A 23,002-nucleotide genomic window follows, 5' to 3' on the forward strand; every position below is an offset into this window, starting at 1 on the left:
GAGGTGGTGAGCTTATCTTATTTTCAAGAGATGTGATAGGAAACACTTGAGTTCCCAAGTGTTTCTCACCAAAACTGAAGTTGATCCGATGGAAACTGCTGTCCACAGCAAAAATACAGCAGAAATCTGCTGTTTACAGCAGAAAAACAGCAAAACGACAAGGAAATCTGAGAGAAAACTCAAAGAAAAGCTTGTATTCCACTAGTCGATGAATAAAATAGCAAGATACAATTGATCCTCAATTCGAGAGGAGGATCGATCTCTCCCAAATCTCTAGACGCCGCTAGAGCCCAAAGAAACCTAAATCTAAGAGATCTCAAATTTCAGCCAAATTCAAGATGCCCAAACCCTAGGAAAACAAACTATCATCCATATACACTAATAATATTGTGACTCCCCCTGAGTCTGAGTGTTTAAAAAATAATGTATGATCACCTTGACTTTGTCGATACCCATTCAGGAGCATGAATTTAGAAAATCTTTTGAATCAGGCCCTTGGTAATTGTTTGAGCCCATATAGAGCCTTTTTCAGTCTGCAACACCATTTTGTTGTGGGGTGTGAACAATGAGGACTCATGGATGATCCCTTCACTCTGGAAGTAGGAGGAAAGGATTTGGTTGAAATAATCTTTGGCATTATCAGAGCGAATACTCCTTATTTTTACCCTGAATTGATTTTTGATCATGGAATGAAAGATAGGAACAATGGTGCTAACATCAGATTTATGTTTAACGAGATAGATCCAAGAGACTAGTGCATTCATCAATGAATGACACAAACCAGCGTGCCCCAGAGATATTGGGGATTTTAGAGGGTCCCCATATATCACTATGAATAAGGTAGAAAGGAGTAGCACATCTCTCACTTTTGTTTGGGAATGAGGTTCTTTTATGTTTAGCCAACTCACAGGTTTCACAATGAAAAATTTTATTGTCTAATTTATGAAAAAGTTGTGGATACATATGTTTTAGGACATCAAAGGATGGGTGTCCTAATCTATAATGATGAAGCCAAATAGTGGAATTCCTATCGATTAAGGATAACAAAGAGCAACTCTTTTTAGATAGGTTTAGTTCTTCTAGGTAGTACAATCCTGCTCTCTCCTTAGCAAGTCAAATCTTCTTCCCCGATCTCTGGTCCTGAAATAACCAATAAGTAGGATTAAACAAGGCTTGAAAATTATGGTCATTGGTATGTTTTTGTATTGATATCAGATTTGTGGATAATTGTTGTACGTGGAGCACATTTTTTAGGGTGATGGATGGGGATAATATGATGTCTCCTTGGCCAGCTATCGTGGTAAGAGAACCATCAGCAGTAATGATTTTTTTGTTGTTTGGGCAAGGAGTATAGTTTATGAGGTGGGTGGGTGAGTGAGTTATATGATCTGTGGCTCCTGAATCAATGATCCATAATTCCTTTAAATGATTTCTGGAAGCACTTAAACTAATAGAAATTGGAATCTTACCTGAGAGTGCAAGTGAAAAAGAAGCATTTGGTTTTTCAAGAGATACCAAGAGTCGTTTCAATTTATCAATATCTTCTTTATTGAATTCTCCAAGACTGGACTGTGCTTCTGGCTTACTTGTAGTATTGTTGGCATATGATGTGCTTCTTGTTTCACCCTTTTGGTTCCACTCCTTGCTGGGGGGGTTTCCATGTATCTTCCAGCATGTTTCTTTTGTGTGTCTTGACTTTTTGCAATAGCTGCATCAAAGTAAGTCTTTATCTTTGAATTTTGAAGAATATTTACCTTTCTCCTTCCATGATGATTCTTTGTTCATCACTATTGTTGAGCTTTCAACGACCTTTGGTTCTAACATCACTCCTCGTCGACTTTCTTCTTTGCGGATGAGAGAAATGGTTTCGTTGAGTGATGGCATCTCCTCTTTGTCGAGGATCTAAACTCTAACTTGGTCAAATTCTGCATTTAATCCTGCAAGAAAATCATAAACTCTATTTGTTTCAATAAAGTTCTTTAGGATCGCAACATCTTCCAGACATCTGATTTTTATGCACCTATAATGATCAAGTTCCTGCCACAGATTATGTAGAATGGTGGCATACTCCGTCATGGTCTTACTCCCCTGCTTTGTGCTTCCAACTTTGACTTTAACTTCAAAGATTTGAGCCTCATCGCGAATTTTGGAGAAGGTTTGCCTGACAGCATCCCATGTCTTTTGCAGTGGAAATGAACATAAATGTATCACTAATTTTTGGAGTCATAGAATTCCACAAACATGACATAATCATAGAGTATGCTTCATCCCATGCCTCAAATTTGGGATCTCCTTCTTTTGGTCCTCCTCCAAGGAGGTGATGTATTTTACCTTTCTCCCTCAAGTAAGTCTTCACAAATTAAGACCACTTCAGGTAGTTCTTCTCATTTAGATGATAGGAAGGTTGCATGCTTTGAAGGTCACCTCGTCCTTGGTGCACCATTGATTCCTCAGTTTGATTAACAGTTTGGGAGGAATTAATTTCTGACATTGGATAGCAATGAAGGCTTCCCAGGATTTTTTTTTCTCTTTTGTTCGACAATGAAGGTCGAAATAAGAGCATTTTTTTCCTCTTTTTTTTCTCGGTTTTATTAAACCGAACCGGACCTTAGCCTTTGAAAGGCTCAGATTATAATAGGGCATGGGCCGGCTTCTATGGGAAAGAAAAAAAATCAGGCGGCTTCGTTGATTCACGGGTCGCCTATTTGGCTCGTTCGTGGCTATTTGACTCTCCTCCTTCGACGATTTGCTCCTCCCGTCGGATCGGAACTTTGGATCAGGGTTACGGGTCGCCTCTTCAGCTAGTCTCTCTGGCATGGCTTGCGGCTTCGGCTTCCATCAGTTCGCCAAGCTTCGTCCGCTGATTTCTTCTCCTCCTCCGACAATCTTCGATCGTTCTTTTTAGCGGCTATGAAGGCCTCTTCTTCAATTCTTTCGGCTCTGATACCATGTTACTTTGAGATGAATGAGAAGGGAAAAGCATGAATTTTATTATGCAATCTACTCCTTATTTATAAATCTATAGAAGGTGTATTGATAAGGAAACAAATAACTCAAGAATAATGAGAATACAATCATTCCTAAATCAATAAATCAACTATGGAAGGAATTAATGTGATCCAGGCGGTCTTCCCACGGATTACTGTTCACAGCCGTGGATTCTCTTTGGATCGTGAGGTTGAGATTTAACAAGATTAAATATTTACCAATTTCTAAAATTCACTGCTCTCAAGCAGAAAATCCCACTGATTTACGAGCTCCTCTGATAGTGTGGTATTCCAAGACAATGCTTTATAATAAAAGGTCATGTTATACCGTTCACAACTGATGAATTGGCCCTTCTTACTGGTCTACCAAACAAAGATGAAGAGATCTCCTGCCTACACTTTGCACCTATAGGAGTCTCATCAAAGAAAATAAAGAGTAAAATGCTGGAGTTGAACAGACAAACTCCCCCCCAATCTACTATGTTAAAATATTTATTGTTTATTTGTGTTCAAATTTACTTTTCCAACTTAATAACTTTCAAACCCCTAGGAGGCTCCATACAATATCAAATAATGTATATAAGTTTTTATCAATTAACAGGGCGAGGTCTATTAGAGAATTTTTAATTGAAGAGTTTAATAAAACCTCTAGGAAGATTGCAATGCACAAGCCAGCTAATTACATCAATGATTTTGTGCCTCTGCTACTTGTGAGGGCTAAGATCTTCATTATCATTTTTATTTCATTTTATTAATTCATTTGCTAAAATAATATTTGATCTTATATAGATTTGATTCCTTGAGTGCGCTTTAATTCATGCCCCTGAGTACCCTAACCAATGGCCCCATTTCCTTTGTAGGGCGATAATTTTGTATATAACTTCAAAAATACCTCTAATTTATTTGATAATTTAAAGGAAAGACAAGTAAATACACAAATTTATCATGCTTCAAATTTCAATTAAAACCTCTAAGAAGAATGAGGATTTGCTAACAATAAATTCTTTGCAGATTTTTTATGCCCTCTAGGGAGTTACTTAGGAGGAAGCAGACAAGCTGTTTAACATCCACAAATATCCATCACGCATCCTTCCTCCTTCCCCTCAGAAAATACCCTCTCAAGCTGCAAGAACAGAATTCAGAATTCTCCACCCACACACCTCACTCTCCCCATCAAACCCCCCTCCTCCCATCAAACCCCCCTCCTCCCAGATGCCCCCACCCCCCCCCCCCCCCCCCCAAATCTCCTAAGCAAGCACACTTTCCAACTTCCACTCAGGCATTGCATGTTCTCCATGAGAAAATGAATAAATCAATCCAGGATATTTGCACAAAGTTCTTCCATGAACTTGAAGTTAGGTTGAGCAGGAGGTTTGAGCATCAAGACGAAAGAGTATAATGAATTAATGACAAGCTCAATCATCACATTGCTCAATGCAAAATGTATCCTGAGCAACAACCTACTCCCTCCTCATCCTACAAGGATAGCATCCCAACTGAAGGAATACATGCTCTACTCCAAATCAAGCAAGAAGCCCCTGATGAATCAATTGTTCTTCCTATCATCAACAAAGAGAAAGTAGTTGATGAACTAGAAGAGGAATTGGTAATACTTAAGAGGAGGATGGGAAGAAGCAGAAAACATAGACCCATGCCCTAGCTGAACCAATCAGCATTAAAGACGTTCAAATACTGCCTCAACCTGCAAGTATAATAATGGAATACAAGGGCAAGGAGATGCTGAGCAATGAGAATATATTGTTTCTGGATGAATGCTTTAAGAAGTTCACTAACAAGTTAACTCTGCAACACAAAGTTATTTACTCCATTTTTGTTATGTTTTTGCTGTTGCGTTTTTACTATATATTTACTGAGTATGTATTGCATATTTATTATGTATTTATTGTATATTAACTAAGTATTTACTACGTATTTGCACGTTTGATACAATATTTGCTTCTGGAAACATCACAATTTGTAGAACTGACATTGATTAATTAATATTAGATAAATACCTTGATAATAATCATATAAATGCATTCACCCTATTGTTACATGAGAAGAATAAACTTAGCCCTCACAAGTACCATAACTTTCTATACGTCTCGTCAATGTATTGGGCTAGTATACATGCTTCATTTCTATATAATATTTTTTGTTGTTTCATTTTCTATGTCCTTATTTTGACTTCTTGCCGGCTTACAAGCAAATCGACCCAGCAGTGACTTTGTATGTCGAACATATCACCTATGTTGTTGTTAATTCATGCAACCTTCTACTTAAACCAATCATTCACGGTGGGCATTGGACCATTCAGATTGAGATGCTAAAGAAAAAGAGGTAGAAATTTTACGATTCTTTGCCCAACCACCAACATAAGCAAATTCTTACAAAAATCATAAGTGTGAGAGCAAGTGTTAAATTTTTTGAAAGTTACAAATGAACTAATACATGTTCGTTGTATTTAATATTTTTTTAATCAGTCACGTTTTTTGGCGTGTCTGACACATGTCGAGGTGTGTCGGACGTGTGTTATGTCGGATAAGTGTCAGACACTGCATGCCTCTTTGAGGAGAAGTGTGTGCATCATAGATGACAAGCTTGTTGGCATAATCTGCTGCCATCAATAAATTACATATAGAGGGCTATGAGCTCATGTATAGGGAGAAATAGGTTAGAGGGAAAAGAGAGCTACATTTTTTACATTTTATTCTTTATAAATTGTTCTGTTATGGTAAGGCCCGGGTGAAGTGTTCCTTACATCACTGAGACCCAATACAGAGTTTCAAAAATGTGATAACATGACTGGCCTTTACATATTAAGAAATTGAATGCAGATATGTAATTTACCACAAGAAAAACGCACTTTAATTAAAAAAAACTTACCGGTCTAAAAACTATACAATTGGAAAGAAAAAAATCCAAATACAAGGTCACATTAAGCCAATAAATAAATACTGGATTAAAATTGTAAAAATATCCTAGGGCCAACAAAACTGTTTGAACAAAAAGCAATAGCCAGAATACAGTTTTTGCATTTGTAAGAAAACCAAAAAGAAGAAATTCAACACAAATGATCCTGATTGACTGCATATAATCAAAGGAAGACGTGCATTTACAGAACAGAAAAGAGGACACAGAAATCAGTAAAAACTGCAGGTATTGCAGCAAAATGTGTACCAATTAAAAAAAAAAGGAAATTCAAGATTTTTGGCAATTCATGATATGAAAAGCACTTTAAAATGCATTTGCAAGTACAGGCATTCAGTGTAATTGTACTCAAAATTTAACAATGAATAAACAACCAAAAAATAAAAATAAAAAAGACATTCTCTAACCTGAGTGAAAAGATGATGGAGAAGCCTCAAAGGAATAGTCTCCGCTTCAATCAGAATGGGGCAGTCGGTGAAAGAAACTTCTGTTTTTTTCAAAACACTCATGAAATTTAAAACAAAACTTTCAGCTAGTGAAAGCAAATGAGTGACCGCTGCTCTAACAGGCTTAGATGGAGACGATAAAAGGTTGATAACAGGGAAAACTATGAGAAGCTCTTCACCGAGAGAGCATGAAGCTCTTTTGGTACTCAACTCTGCAACATTAACAAAGCTTCTAATGATTTCAAGACAAACGTCAGCACATACATTAAGCAAAACAGACAATGTATAGCACGTTAGAGCAGATTATATGACAAGCGAGCAAGATATATGTCACGCCCCAAGATCTAACTTGGAAGAATTATTCAGTCAATCATTTAAATCAATTTTCTACCATAGCTATATATAGTCATCAATCAGTATTAAAGAGTCTAACAAAAATCTATAATTTAAAACATCAAGTAAATATTATATTTCCATTTTCCAAAAGTCATTTACAACACCCAGGATCTTCAGCAATGATCACAAATCCATCCAGTCCTAAATACAAAAGAATAACTATAACAAAAAGGAACAAAAACTTGAAGATTCCTTATAAACCTCAATCTCCCGCTCCCTTGCCCTGACCTAAAATCATTAACCACATATAATGAGCTTAAAAAGCCCAGCAGGTCACCAAATACCTACAACTGAAATCAAAGCATGGTATGAAAGCAATATGCATGTCAATCAGTTAAATCATATCAGTCACTTACACATGATCATTGAGTCAATGCAGAAATAGGAATCAGTACAAAAACATTAATCAATACAGAAACGGTAGTCAATACAGAAACATGTGAATTTATAATCATCAGTAAAAGAATCAATAAACAGTATAAAAGTTCGTAAAGCAACGTGTAAAACAACGTTTCAAAACTTTCTTGTACTGAAGTAATATTTTTCAACATCTTGATAATTTTCTATTCGATAAAAATCCCACAAAATTCAAAATACCTGGTGAAAAATCTTTAGAAAATATTCAAAACATGTAAAATCATAATCTCTAAAACATACCAAAAGTTACACGGTAAAAATTTCGTTAATACAAAGTTATGCACGTTTTTTGGTAACGGAAACACAAAACTGAGCAGAAAAATACCAAAACACGAAATCTTCGCAATCAGAAATAGGATTCAGATTCCTTACTACTACGAGTCGACCAATTCTTCCAACTGCGTCGACGGATGAAAATCGCTCTGCGGCCTCCGAAACCAAGTTTTCCTCTTCTCTTTCCTTCTCTTTATCTCTCCAGCTTTCTCTCTCTTCAAAAATATCTCAAATCATCTATTTAATAAACTCGATCGACCAGACGATGTTTTCCATTCGTCCCGGGAAGAAGCTCTCTGGACACGAGCGTACAAACGATAATTAATTTGGTCCCTGGACAATACTCTCGAGCAAAAATTTTGTTCTGCTCGTCCCGGACGAACTCAGGTTCGTACGGACGAACATGCACTTTACTCAGATCGTACAGGCAGTTCGTACGTACAAACCATACAGATTTTCAAAACTTTCTTCAGTTCGTCCGTACTAAAGTTAGTTCGTACAGACTAACTGCACCCAAAAAAATGAAATTCTGAGGGATTTTACAATATAGGCCTGGGGATTCCACTTGCACCAAAAGCACCTCTATCGAAATTTGCTAAATCTAATTTAAATGATTACTGATAGTTCAAATGGCCATTATAAAAGCATCCTTACGTTAGGCAAAAGAAAATAACTAGGGAAGAGCAAGGAGGCACCAAGATTTTATATTAGACGTAAATGAAATCAAGCCATCATATGATATGACCAACCAGTTTATATTTGAACAAAAATGAAAAGCTTTAAATGTAGATAAAGAACAAAGGAAAAATTGCTATCAATGAATCATGTCTGGAGCTAACATCAAAATAATAAGACGACCTTCACATGATATGATCTTCATATGTGTGTTTCGCATACAAATGTGTTTGTATCCTACCGTTTGAGATTTATTGTGTCCCCATGGAAGGATGTAAATGTGTCGAAACGAGCTCAATTGATCTTAATCTTGATTTATTAATTGGGTTTGAGCTCACAAACAAGCTCAATTCTACAAGTTGGAATCGGCTCATGAGCTGGCCCATTTATTAGGGAAGAGAATGATTTTGATTAAGTAGTTGATCTAATAAATCACAAAAAAAAAATAAGAAATAAAAAGAAATCATTTGACCGAAAGATAGATAATTTTAAATATTTTGTTAGATGTTGATTCTTATTTGAAATGTTAATTCTGTTTTTACTTTAAGTATTTGTTTAAGGCTATTTTACCTTTTTGCCCCTTTGGGTTGTTTAGTATAAATAGGGGTGACTTATATTGTTTGGAAGTGAATAAAAATCAGTCTTGTTTTCTTCTAAAACTGTAAGCTCTCCTCTCTCCCTCTACATTTTCCCCCTTCTTTTAAGTTTATACTTTATACATATTTTACTTGCTTGAGAATCCTCTCCAATCCATCATGGAGCCTCAACTAAATGTTGCCTTATCCTTGGATCTTGTATGATTTGTTATTCCCTAAGAACACTAAACCTCCTTCCTTCTCTTCCAACTCTTCAAACCACCCACAATTTAGACACATGTGGTAAAAGCACCCGGAATCAAGTATTCACTCCTTGCTAGGCTCAATATTTGAGGTTATAAGGGCATTTGAACTTTCATACCCTTTCTCCATGCATGAGGCATCTCTACTACTCTTTTCTTGGATTTGATGTTTGTTCTTCAATTCTAGGCATTGCCCCTTAAAGTGGTCTTCCTTGTGACAAAAGAAGCACTTCACCTTACCTTTAGACTTGGATCTAGCATGGTTATTAGCTTCCCACTTCTTGGGTCTACCTCTCACGACAAGGGCATCAACCACCCCTTCATGCTTCATCTCAACCCCCACTTTGAATCACCTTGGAGTTGAGTACAATCTTGAATTCAACCATAGCAAGGGTCTCCTTCCCATATAACAAGGTGTCCACAAAATGCTCAAACCTAGAAGGTAATGAGCTTAGTAGAATGATTGCTTGATCTTCATCTTCAATCTTCACTCATATGCTTTTCAAATCCAAGATAATCCAGTTGAATTCATCCAAGTGCTTGTTCAAGGGCTTGGAATCAACCATTAGATAAAGCATATTGGCTAGAGAGCTTTTGAATATAGAGACCCTAATTTTGTCCAAATCTCTATAGTCATTCCTTCATCAGCAACCTCTCTTAGAACTTCTTCTCCTAGGCACAAAACGATTGCACTATGTGCCTTATTAAGCACATCCCTACACAATCTTTCTTCTATCCCCAAGATCCCTTCCTCTGATAAGGCAGCATCAAAACTTTGATGAACTAGAAGAGCCCTCATCTTCAACCTCCATTGGCTAAAATTATTGAAACCTATGAATTTCTCAATTTCAAGCTTAGTCACGAACATCTTTCCTTCAAAAATATTGCAGCAGCTCTTCAGTCCAGTTGTTTTCCATAGAAAACACCCCAGAAAAGGCTTCTTCCATTGGTTTCAACTGTTGTTCTCCACCTGATGTCCACAAAGAATAGCCTTTGCACCGTTGGTTCCACCAACTTCTCCTCCACCTGTTGTCCACAAATAATAGCCTAGAAAAGCTTCCACCACTAGTTCCACCTATTGTCCAAAAAAACTGCCAAGAAACTCCACCGCTTTGCTAAAATTTCCTTTTCTTGATTTCAAGAAACATCTTCCTCCTTCCCCTTGATCTTTTTTGACCAAGTTATGATACCAATTATGGGAAAACCTTGAAGGAAGATATCTTAAATCCTACCTTGTTGTTTTGAATTGAATCCACCACAGATTCTCACCGTCGGTCCCCCTCTGGCGGCTGCACCTCCACCACTGGTTCCCCTTGCTTCCCTGCCTAGACCGAGAGCTAAGCTCTCTCTCTACCCACCGTCGATTCCACCCTTGCTTTTCTTCCTGGACCGAGAGCCAAGCTCTCTGGCTGCCTACCGCCGGTTCACCCTTGCTTTCTTGACTGGATCAAGAGAGCCAAGCTGTTTGGCTATCTCTGTCAAAAGAGAGAGAGAGAGAGAGAGAGAGAGAGAGAGAGGGTGGGTGGCTTAATAAAACAATGCAAGTTTCTTCTATTTATACTAAACAACCCAAAAGGGAAAAAAAAGTAAAATAGCCTAAAAACAAAGATTTAAGTAAAAACAGAATTAACATGTCAAATAAGAACCAACATCTAACACATTTAAGTGTGAGGAATAAAGTCTCAAGGTGTCCAAGGGTTCACTTATTATATTCAGAGGTGTGAGAATGAAAGGTGTATATACATTGCAAGGAAAAACATTGATTAGCTAGCTTGGTGAGTTTTCAAGTGGATGAGACTATATTATGGCACCAAAGGTTGGGACATATTAGCCAAAGAGGAATGGAGGAGTTGCACAAGCAAGGAGCATTTAGGAGCTTGAAGCCCAAGAAGATTGACTTTTGTGAACATTGTATAGTTGGCAAAGCAAGAAAGCTAAAATTTTGAAACGCAAGACATAATTCTAAGGGAGCTTTGGATTATGTACAGAATGATTTGTGAGGGCCAACCAAGCATGAGTCTCATGGAGGAGCAATGTACTTTCTTTCTTTAATTGATAATTATTCTAGAAAGCTTTGGGTTTTCTTTTTAAAATACAAGAATGAGGCCTTGGATAGGTTCAAGGAATGGAAGGTTCTTGTGGACAATTAAGTCGAGAAGAAGTTTAAAAAGCTTAGAACTGATAATGGATTGGAGTTCGCTCCAATGAGTTCGAGTTTTGCAAGGTGCATGGCATAGCAAGACACCTAACTGTGAGACACACTCCTCAACTGAATGGGTTGGCCAAAAGATTCAATAGGACCATTATGGCAAAGGTGATGTGTATGTTGGACAATGCAAGGCTTCCTAAGTCATTTTGGGCCGAGGCAGTGAGCACGGTTGTATTCCTTATCAATAGGTGTCCTTAAAATGCAATTGACTTAAAAAAACCCTCAAAAGATGTGGAGTGGACAGCTAGCATGTTACTAGGAGTTCAGGGTAATTGGATGTATAGCATATGCTCACATCAAGCAAGGAAAGTTGGAACCAAGGGCAATCAAATGCATTTTCATAGGCTAACCTGAAAATGTGAAGGACTATAGACTTCGGTGCTTGGAACCAGAACATCCTAGGTGCATAATCAACAAGAATGTCACTTTTAATAAACATGAGATGGCTGATCTTGCTCCTGAAAGGGTTCAGTTAGTTTCTATGGATGAAACATAAGTTCCTACAACTATTGGGAGGTGTTCAAGGGCTTCTAGTTCAGGATAGCAACATCATGTAGAAATAGAAGTGTTGGAAAGCAATCTTAAAGGTGTTGTTGCTGCTGAAAATGAAGAAATCGAGGACGAATCCATAGAGTTGCAAAGGAGTTATGGGCTGGCTAGATACAAAACTCAGCTTAACCAAGGCTCCTCAAAGGTATAAATTTGCTGATATGATTTCTTATGCTCTTTTAGCTAGTTCTATGTAATGTGATGAACCTACCACATACAAGGAGGGAATGAGGTGTGAGAAGAGAAGTGAATGAAAGCTTGTTATGGAAGAGGAGATGACCTCTTTAAGGAATAATCACACTTGGGACTAGGTGGAGAAGCCAAGAGAGAAGAAGCTGGTCTCTTGTAGGTGGCTATTCAAAAGAAAGGAAAAGGTTGATGTTGAAGAAATGCCTAGGTACAAGGCTAGGCTTGTAGCAAGGGGATTCATAAAATAAAAGGGGATGGCCTATGAAGAAATCTTTCACCAGTTGTAAGGCACACATCAATTCGTGTGCTCCTTTCCTTGGTTGTCCAAATGGACATGAATCTTGAATAATTGGATATCAAAACCGCATTCTTATATGGAGAATTGGAGGAAACTATCTATAAGGAACAACCGGAAGGGTTTGTTGAAATTGGGAAGAAGTTTTCATGTGCTCTATTTGATACGAAATAGTGCAAAGTTTTCATGTGCTCAATTCTTTTCAATTAATGAATATCTTAATGCTTAAATTTTTTTGAAGATGCACAATTATTGCTTCAAATGTTGGATGAGGTTGTTGAGAAAGTAGTGCAAGTGCCTACAAAACTACACGGAGATTTTTAATGGAGACGAGAAACATCTCTATTAAACTCCATGTGCTGCAAACTACATTGATTTGATGCTTAAGAGATTGAGACTGTCGTTACAATAGAAATGTTTTGTTGAAGGCAAAATTTATTAGTAAGTTTATTTATAATCACTCTTGCTGCTCAGTTTAATGAGAAAGTTCACTGATAAAGAAATTATTCGGCTTGTTCTCGCTAGATTTCCAACTGCTTGATTTTGCAAAGATTTAAGAAGCTAAGGCAACCCTTAAAAGCTATGCTTGCTTCTAAAGAAGAGAATAGAAGTTTATGGGACAAAAAACAAAAACAAAAAAACAAGTGAAGAAGATTAATATAAAAGATCATTATTTTTTGTGTAGTATAAATTATATTTTGATGACTATAAAACTTTTAAATAAAAATTACTAAGAATGGTCGATGATGAGAAGACCCCAGCAATGAGATTTATTTATGAAGCTATGAATAAGACTAAAGAAAAAAAAGCAAGAGATTTGGGAGGTCAAGAAAGTGCCTACAAAGAAATTTGAGAAATTATAGATGAAAAGTAGAATCACCAATTACACCAACACATATATGTTGTTGCATATTATCTAAACTCTCAATTTCATTATGATAAGAACAATCGTGTAGATAAAAAGGAAAAAAAAATTTATATACATGCATGAATAGACTTGTTCTTGACGGTGACCTTAAGACAAATAATCAGCTTGAGGGACTTGATTGAGGTTATAAAAATTGTAGGGCAAAAAAGAAACTAAGAATAAAATTACTTGAATGACATTTGTTTTATGAAGTAACAATCCCTAGAATAGTAGAATCTAATTCACTTGTAAGAAAATATAGCAAATTTGCTCTCGTCCCTTGAAACCTTATCCATTTATGAAATAAATTTGACTTTTTCTGTTGTTCTCTGCCCACACTTCTAATAATATAAGCACATGCAATAAATGATGGCACTTCAAAACACCCGACTGAAGAGAAAAAAAAATGCAATATACCTTTAAATTACTCCTATGATAAGAAAGTACAAACTAAAAAACTGCATCCCAAAGATATTTATTAGAATTCTAAGTTGCAAAAATAATGGCAAGGTACTTATAACGGTAAATTTCAATGAATATTCGATAAATAAGCACATCAAATGCAAGTCCTATATAATGAGTAGTGCAATTATTTCATTTAGAAACCTCATCAGAGCATCTCCAACATAACTATTATAATTACACAAGCATTAAAACAGATCATTGAAGTACCACAGATTCGAATGTACAACCAACCTTCTGTTTTCCATTCCATTAGAAGTATTAGAAGCTTTAGAACAGAAAGTTGATCATGTTCAAACTCCACCTGAGCGAGGATTACAGAAGCAGAGACAACTACATTCACAAATTCAAAAGCATAGCACAGTCCAAGCTCCTTTTGGGCCACCAGCAAATGCCTTGAGATCTCAATAACAGGCTCAACTTGTACCAGAGCTTTTCTATGGAAGGAAGCACAAATCGATAGAAGCATGCACAAAACCTCTACACTACACTTTCGAGCATCAGTTGCCACATCCTAGAAGAAGCAAATAATAATAAAATAAGTAAATGCATGAAAATAACAAAATTTGTAGCCGCTTCAGGAACACAAGTGAATAGCTTATTTAAAAATAATAAAAATAACCGACATCCAAGGCATGAACCTCCCATTAATAAGAGGTCTGTGGAGGGATTGATGTCCAACGATTTTACCTTTCTTTGACATAAAAACTATTGTAAAGAATTAAACCCATGACCTTCAAGTCATAATATTTTGATTCCAAGAGCCTAAGTGACTCGTGTGTGACCTACTATTGATTTGATAATAACCTTTATAGGGAATGGTTTGCTAAATGTTTCCCTTCAAAGTATTCATATTCTAGCAATCACCACAATGAAGAGTATCTTGCACTAAGCCAACTTTGTCATGCTCCTTTTTCACCACTCTTCCAGACAATCATAATGCGTCACAAATGCATACAATCTGGACAGACACAATTCTCACTACAACTATCCTAATTTATTTCATCATGATTAAATGAATGAACATAGTATGGTTGTGTCATTTAAAATTTCACAGACATGACATTGACCTTCATGAATTAGATATTAATTTAATACATGAGTTAAAAGTTAATGCATCGAAAATTAAATTAGGAACAATGTATGAACATGAAACTGACAACAACAACAACATCAAACCTTTATCCCATTATGTGGGGACAGCTATATGAATCATTGATGTAGAACGATGGAGGGAGGTGAATCAAATTAAATATCAGAAATTTAATTTCAAATTTCCCTTAATTAAGGGTTTTGAATTTGAATTAAAACAAGAAAGGAAGGGAGGGAAGAGAGGGGTTAATTATCTCCTTAATTGGACTCTTAATTAGGGAGAAAATAATTTGGATAGAGAAGAGAGAGGGGCCGTCCAATGAGGGAGGGAAGGGGGTGTCTAGATTCGATGTATGTGGACCCTTGCATTGAATGTGATTGGAAAAAATAAATATGAATTTAAAATTCTGAATTGGAGAGATTTTTTTTTTTTTTTTTTTTGGGGGGGTGTCCTAAATTAGTCTAACTAATCCGGAAAGATTTTGAAATTCAAAATAAAAGACTTTCCAAATTAATGATTGGTTAAATTTGGAAAATAATTATGAAGCAATTTGAATTTGGAAATCAATGGGTTGTGTGGAGGAGAGGCCGGCGGCATGGTGGGGTGGACTAGGGCTTAGGAAAAGTGATTTAGAGATTGCCTTATTTAGGATCTTAATTTAGGAAGAAATAATTTAAATCAAATCCAATTAGAAACTTAATTGGATATAATTTAAATAACTTTCCTAAAATAGAGAACCTAATTTAGGAAAAATTTTCAAATTCAAATTTGAATTTTGAATTCAAATCTAGTGCCAAAATTGGGGAGGCTAAAATAGGAAGGTCGTAAATGAAAGAGGGAATTGAGGATCCTATGGGGAAAGGTTGGAAAGACCGGCGGTCAGGGGAAAACTGGCCGGTGCTTTGGGATCCGGCGGGGAAGAGGCTAGCGATGGAGGTTGGGTCGTGGACTAGGGTGGTGGGGAAGAGTATGGGTGGTAGAAAGCCAGCAGCTAGTGGAAGATTTAGCCGGAGATTAAAGGAAAAATAAGGAGGGGGTAAAAACAAAGAAAAAGATAAAACCGTTAGCCCAAACGCTTCTTGCGGCTGACGGGAGATGCGTTGCCCTTCACTAAGGAACTTCAAGCCACGAGCCCAGACCAATCCTGTGGCTGGTGGAAACTACGATTCTCTTGTGGGCTCCGAAAATTCGGCCCCGGCATCTGCTCGCTTTTCTTTTATTCGGCGAGGGAGTTTTAACAGAATAAGTTCCGATGTAAATTTTGGAAAGCAGATGGGTTTGTAGATAAGACACTACCCAGATATTTCGCCCTCATTTGGTGAGGACTTTATGATTTGAGTTCTGGTTTCCTATAGGCGCAAGCCCCTATATTTAATTACCACTCCAGATGACGAGCGAGAACTTTCGATTAAGGCAAGTCGTCGATCAGATACGTAGAGTATACATGTTATCTAGCATATAATAGCAGCAATGGATTTAGGTATTTGAAATGTTTGGAAGTTTGGGAATTTGGGTATTCGGATGGAAATGATATTTAAAACATAAATTGCACCATCTTGCACTTAAAGCGGATGGTGGGGGAATGGATGATGGACCCGATCAAGATCCCATGGTTCCGTCGTCCCGGGCCATCGTGGTCCCTCCTAGTCTACTTAGTCAGAAGAGATAGTCGACCCAACCTGACAGAAGGATCCTTGTCGGCAGCCATGGGTTGCTTCGTCCAAGGGGACCTTGTAGACCGGGGTTGAATGTTTGTCTGATGGGACAAATTTGAATCCACCTTAGCTAACAGAGGGCTTTGTGCCCTGTCGATCATATCCTATTGATTCATATCTCAAGGATTTGATGCCAATAAGGAACGTATCGGCGCTGGTCATAACCGATATTTCGTGGTCCCATTTGGCGGCAAAACCACTCGGTTCATAGGGCCCCTGGTCATAACCGTTTACCTGCAGTACCATTTGGCGGCGAAACTGCCGGTTAGAGGACACGTACCACGTCCTTACTGGTAGGAGATTTTTTTTAAGAATGGATCCTAGTGATATTTTTGACTAGGCATTTGGCTCTTTGTGAGCTGAAGTAATTTTTAAGTTATCCACCCTGACAAACTATTGTGGAGGGTTGATGGATTTTGCTATAAGCATTTGATAGTTAGATTTCAAATTTTAAATATTTTTAGAATTTTTGAGACTTTTGTGGAGTTTTGGATTTTTGAATTTTTATGGGTATTTTAGGAGCTATGAATTTTGAATATTTATGAGACATTTGAAAATATTTGGAAACCCCTCCGGTTGAGATCTATATACAACACAGCCATCATCGGGGTGTTTGGGGTCATTTTTTTTTTATTGATTGAATCTGGTCGACTCTATCGAATTATCGATAGAGAATCGGATTTTGTAGGCTTTATGCCCTTGATAGTGAATTCTCATTGTTATAGGCCTTGAAGGTGGGATATCATTGTTAACCTGTATTGATTGGTGGGATATCATTGTTAACCTGTATTGATTGGTGGGATATCATTGTGTTCATTGCATATCCCTCGAATTCATTTATTTGTTAGTAAAACATTTCGTTGTTGATTGTCATCGTCTGGACGAAAATTCTCCCGAGGACAAGTCGCCGGGACGTTAATTAATCTCGTCTGGACGAAATTCGTCCAGAGCCACTTCGTCCCGGGACGAAGTTTCGATCGTCCGGGACGATCAGTCTGGATATATATATAGAAATGAGATATTTTGAAGAGAGAGAAAAGCCCAGGAGAGAGAAAAACGAAGGAAAAAGAAGGAAAAGTGATTTTTGGGCGACTAGACATAATATATATATATATATATATATATATATCCTTTACCTAAGCTTGGGCAGGAGGCGGCAATGGGATCGGAGAAGGTAGGTTGGGAGAGGCGCGGGCAAGGCTGGAAGAAGAGCAAGGTCGGGTTAGCTCTCTCTCTCTCTCTCTCTCTTGATTGAAAGCAGCTAGGTCGGCTCCCTGGTTTAGATCGGAAGTGGCGATTGGGAGTCGAGAGGCTGTGGAGATGGAACGAGCAGAGGAAGAAGGTGTCGGGAGTGGGAGAGGAGATTGTGAGCAGGCCGAAGAGGAAGGGTTCGGGATGGGGGAGATCGGGAGCTGTGGTTTGAGATGGAGGAGATCGGGTAGGGAGCGGCTTCGTGTGTGTCGCAAACTGAAGAGCCAACCCTTTCGTTTTATAGACGCAGAGAAGGCGAGGATCGAGGCTCTGCGAACAGGAATCCCTGAACGACGCCGAATGTGCAGCGATTCGGCGGGATTTCGGGCAGATTTCGCGGATCCGTTAGGTGCAAGGTTTGTATGCGAGATTTTTTTTTTTTTCTTTGTTCTGAGGTCAACATCTCTCCCACAGGGACCTTCACTCTCCTAAGAACTCCCATCGCTCTCAAGAACAAAGTGTAGAAACAATTTTTTTTTTTATTAATCCATCATACAATTACACTAGCAAGGGCCTCTATATATAGGCCTCAGAAAAAAAAAAAAGAAACTAAAATAAGACGATCATGCCTCTAGGGCTTACATAAGATTAGACCCTTAAGGGTAAAAACAGAAAACGTATAATAAAAATAAAAATTTAAGATAACGTTGGATTATCACGGTCGTCAATCTTCAGCTCCTCGGATAAGAATGGACGGTTGGATGTCAACATCAATCATTTTCCTTCATTGTATCTTGTTAAGAGTCAAATTCTCATTTAAATCTAATTAAAAAAGATTATATCTAATATTTTTTAACAAGTCATTTTAGGTATATCTCAACCTTTCTTAACATAGCTAAATCTAAAACATCTATTCTCCTAACAGGTCATCAAAAGGCTGACATTTTATGTGGCAAAATCATCTAAGGCGACTCTCTTTAATCTTATCTACCACTAGAGCTACTCCAATTTTTTCACATATAAACTCGTTTCGCATTTTTTTCTATAAGAGTGAAGCCACTCATCGACTTGAGCATCCTCATCTCTGCAACGCTCAACTTAATTTCATGCTTCTCTTTTAATGGCCAAAATTATGTGCCATAAAGCATTGTAGGTCTCACCGCCATCTTATAGAATTTTCCCTTAAGTTTGAGGGGTTGTTTTCTATCACAAAACAAGCTTGATGCATACCTCTAATTCAACCATCTAACTGAATTCTTCTAACAATAACCACATCTATTTCACCATCACTTTGAATAATAGACTCAAGATATCTAAAACATGTACTCTTATTAATGACATGATCGTCCAAATCCATAATCCCCCCACTAGATATATTACTACTAAAATTACATTCCATATATTCAATTTAGATCTGCTCAAACGAAAACCTTTACACTCTAAGGTTGACCTTCATAATTCATTCAAGCTTACCTTCAAATCCTCACTAGTTTTATCAACAAGAAGAAAATTATCAGCAAAAAACATACACTATGGTACTTCCTCTTGCAAATCTCCAGTAAGAACATTCATGACTAAAAAAAAAGATATGGTCTTAAAACTGATCCTTGATGTAATCCAACTGAAATAGGAAAATACTAAGGTCAAACCACCTTGTATTTGAATACAAGTAATAGCTCCTGCATACATATCCTTAATGACTACAATGTAAGCAATATTAACACATTTCATTTCTAGAACTCTCCATAGCACTTCTCTTGGAACTTTATCATATGCTTTCTCCAAATCAATAAATATCATATGTAGATCCTCCTTATTCTCTATAACTTCTTCATCAACCCTCTCAATAAATATATAGCTTCCATCGTAGACCTACCCAGCATGAATCCAAATTGATTTTGAGAAACCTTAGTATCACGCCATAACCTATGCTCAATAACTCTCTCACATAGTTTTAAAGTATGACACATTAACTTAATTCATCTATAATTCGCACACTCTTATACTTCACTTTTATTCTTAAAAATAGGAATCAACATACTTCTTTTACACTCATTTGGCATCTTTTTAGTCTTCAAAATAATATTGAAAAGTTTTGTCGCCAAGAAATTCCTACATCTCTTATGCTTTTCATACCTTAATTGGAATATCATCAGGTCCAACTATTTTTCCACACTCATTTTCTTTAAAGTCTCTCTAACTTCGATTTTACTAATAAGCTGATAAAAGCAAAAAATCTTTATTTTCATTAAGGGTGCTAAAGTTACTAAAATAAATCGTATTCTCATAATCTTCATTGAAAATTTTATCAAAATATCTCATTCACCTTTGTTAAACATCTTCTTCTAATAAAAGCACTTTTTAATCTTCATCATTAATACATTTCACTTGAACTAAATCATTACTTCTCCTATCTCTTTGTTTGGCTAACTTATACATATATATATTTCGCCTCCTTTAGTATATAATCTATTATATAAATCATTAAAAGCTAAATTATTTGCATCATATATTGATTTATTAAACTTCTTACAAACCTTCTTTATATCTTCCCAATGTTTCAAGTATTTATACATAAACCAATTTTCATAACAAAGCTTTTTATTTGTTATCTTTTCTTGCATATTTTGATTTTACCACCAACTATTTTATTATTAAAAGATTTTCCTTTTAAAACTCCAATCACATCCTTTGCAATATTCTTAATATCACGAGCTACATTTTGCCCACATAATGTTAGCTTCCTCATGCATAGTAAAAATTTTAAGATTTTGAATCTTACTATCAAAAATATTCTTGTTAGTGTTTTTTAAATGCCCCCATACAATCCTAGGATAATATTTTGTTTTTTTTTTTGTATATTATGTCCATTCATCTTAAAATCCAAAACTAATAAGCAATATTGAATACATAAAATTTCACTCATAATAACTTTACAATCTTTGTAATATAAATGATATATTTTTCTTATAAGAAAATAATCAATCTAAGTTTTACTATATTCATTCTTAAAAGTGATGACATGCTCCTCTCTTTTCTTCATTATTTAAAATATACAATATGAGAATCACCATGAGGCCCGTCTCAGCATAATTCAAGTAAAAAATGCCTCAAGGCTTACGCCTTAAGCTTCTTTTATGAGGCATATGACCCATCTTGGATTAGGCGCGCCTCGCCTTGATGGCATGAGGCATACGCCTCACTCTATTTAGGTATTTTTTTTATTTAAAACTTACATAAATCCTATACAAAAGCCCAAAATAATAATGTCTTCTTGCATCCACAACCCGCAACAACTTCCTCTAAACTGTCTCGACCTCCAGCCCACCCCCTTCACCGTAGCCACCATCGTCGTAGCCACCTCAGAGGATCACTAGAAGGTTGCACGCAACCACCATCTCCTCTTAAAATTTAGAGTATTATCTTTAAGTTGATGATAAATATTTATAAAAGATGAAGATAACTGAAATAAATGAAGAAGTAGATTGAGATGTAATGGACCTTATAGAATGAGGTAGGAAGAGACAAATTTGTTATGACAATGACTCAAATAAAAATACCCTTCGTAATGATAAAATACATTATTTGAGTTGTCAATCATTTCATCTTTCTTTAGGAATTAAACGTAGATGAGTAAGCAACTAAAAAAGAAATTTTTTTGAGCTAAATTAGATGTTCTATGATATTTTTATGCAATTTATATATTTTATGTTGTTTTCTTCCTGTAATATTTGGATCGCAATTCTATTTCACATAATTTATCACTTAACACTTTACATCTCATAAAATTTTTTGTTTCATCTATATGTAAATTTGTTACTTCATAGTTCAATAGAAAGTTAATATGTCATCCTTTAACATATTATTTGGATATTATATAAAAAATCACTTTTAATTTTATTTTGACTTAATGCAATTTTTAGATTTTGAGGCTTAGCTCAAAAAGTCATGAGGCTTATGCCTCGCCTCACAAATAGAAAATGCCTCAATACCCAATTGTGCATATTTAAACCTTAATTTTCTTAAATAAGGTATTAACAAAAACAAAATCATAACCTAGCAAAAAAATTTAATATGGCCCTATCACCTTCACTAGTAGCTCAAAAACTATAGCCACCATGAATATTTTTAAAATCTCATACATCTTTACCAACATATCCATTAAAATCTCATCCAATAAAAACTCTTTCTTCAAGAGGATCTTTTGTATTAATTTTTTTAAGTTATTTTAAAATTTTAATTTTGAACACATATCCAAACCTATTTGAGAAGCACAAGCACTTATAATATTAATAATATTAGCATCAACAACAATCTTTAAACTATAATTTCTATATTCAAATTTATTAATTTTTACAACATTATCCTTAACTCGTATATATAATCACACTTACACCATTTCTAACATGACTCATACTTGAATATCATAGTTTAAAACCTAAACTATTAATCTCCTTGTGTAAACTTTTCCCCCTAATAAAGGTTATGATAACTAGTTCTCCATTATCAAGGGTCAAAAAAATTTCTTTTAATTACCTTTGATAAAGGTGAACTAAGTAACTCTCCAATATCAAGAATCAAGAATTCCTCTCCATTTAAAAAAAAAATAAATAAAAAAATAAATTAAAAAAATAAAAAATAAAAATAAAAAAGAATTCCTGTCCATTTATTTTTCCTGATAAAAGTTGGACTAACAAATCCCAATATCAAGAATCATGTCTTTCAATGCATATCATCAAAATTGGCTCGCCTAACTCATATGATACGGCATTTCATAGCATCGTTAAATTCATTCTCATTATTTTAATATTTCTCATTTCTTAGCATTAACACAAATGTTTACTCATTATTTCATGATGATGCATATTAAATTATCATTTTATGCCTCATACAACAACAACAAGTCTTTATCCCACTATGAGTGATCGGGTACATGAAACCATTTTCTTCATTATGTCCTATTAAGAGCCAATTCTCATCTAAATCTAATAAAGAAAGATCATTTTAAATATTTTCTAACCAAGTTTTTTTAGATCTACCTCTACCTTTCTTAACATAAGTCAAATCTAATACATCTACTTTCCTAACTGGGCCATCCGAAGGCCACTGTTTTATGCGACCAAACCATCTAAGGTGACTCTCTAATATTATCTTCCGCTGGAGCTACTTTAACCTTTTCACATATATGCTCATTTTGTCTCCTGTATCTAAGAGTAAATCCACTCATCCACCTGAGCATCCTCATCTCGTCAACACTTAACATTTTATGCCTCATATTATTAAAAAACGTATGTTTGAAATGAGTGAGGATTAATTTGAAAATAATTAAATCCATGATCATAGCTATGCAAAATACACATGAAGCTTTTTTTATGTTTTTAGATTTCTTTAAAATGCTTATCATGAATATATATATATATATATATATA

General features: G+C 35.9%; 1 protein-coding gene across 2 annotated transcripts in view; it reads right to left on the minus strand.

Moving 5' to 3' along the window:
- The window catches only part of LOC110097170 (protein RST1), a gene marked incomplete at its 3' end in the record, with an annotated part of 86,770 nt that overhangs the window by 58,014 nt on the left and 5,754 nt on the right, over positions 1-23,002 (minus strand). For both annotated transcript variants that reach the window (XM_028698881.1, XM_028698880.1), the window contains 2 exon segments: positions 6,326-6,576; positions 13,809-14,088. In XM_028698881.1, the coding sequence (XP_028554714.1) occupies positions 6,326-6,576; positions 13,809-14,088 (531 nt within the window).

This window comes from Dendrobium catenatum, unplaced genomic scaffold (genome assembly GCF_001605985.2).
Source record: "Dendrobium catenatum unplaced genomic scaffold, ASM160598v2 fragScaff_scaffold_1172, whole genome shotgun sequence".
Taxonomy (NCBI): Eukaryota; Viridiplantae; Streptophyta; class Magnoliopsida; order Asparagales; family Orchidaceae; genus Dendrobium; species Dendrobium catenatum.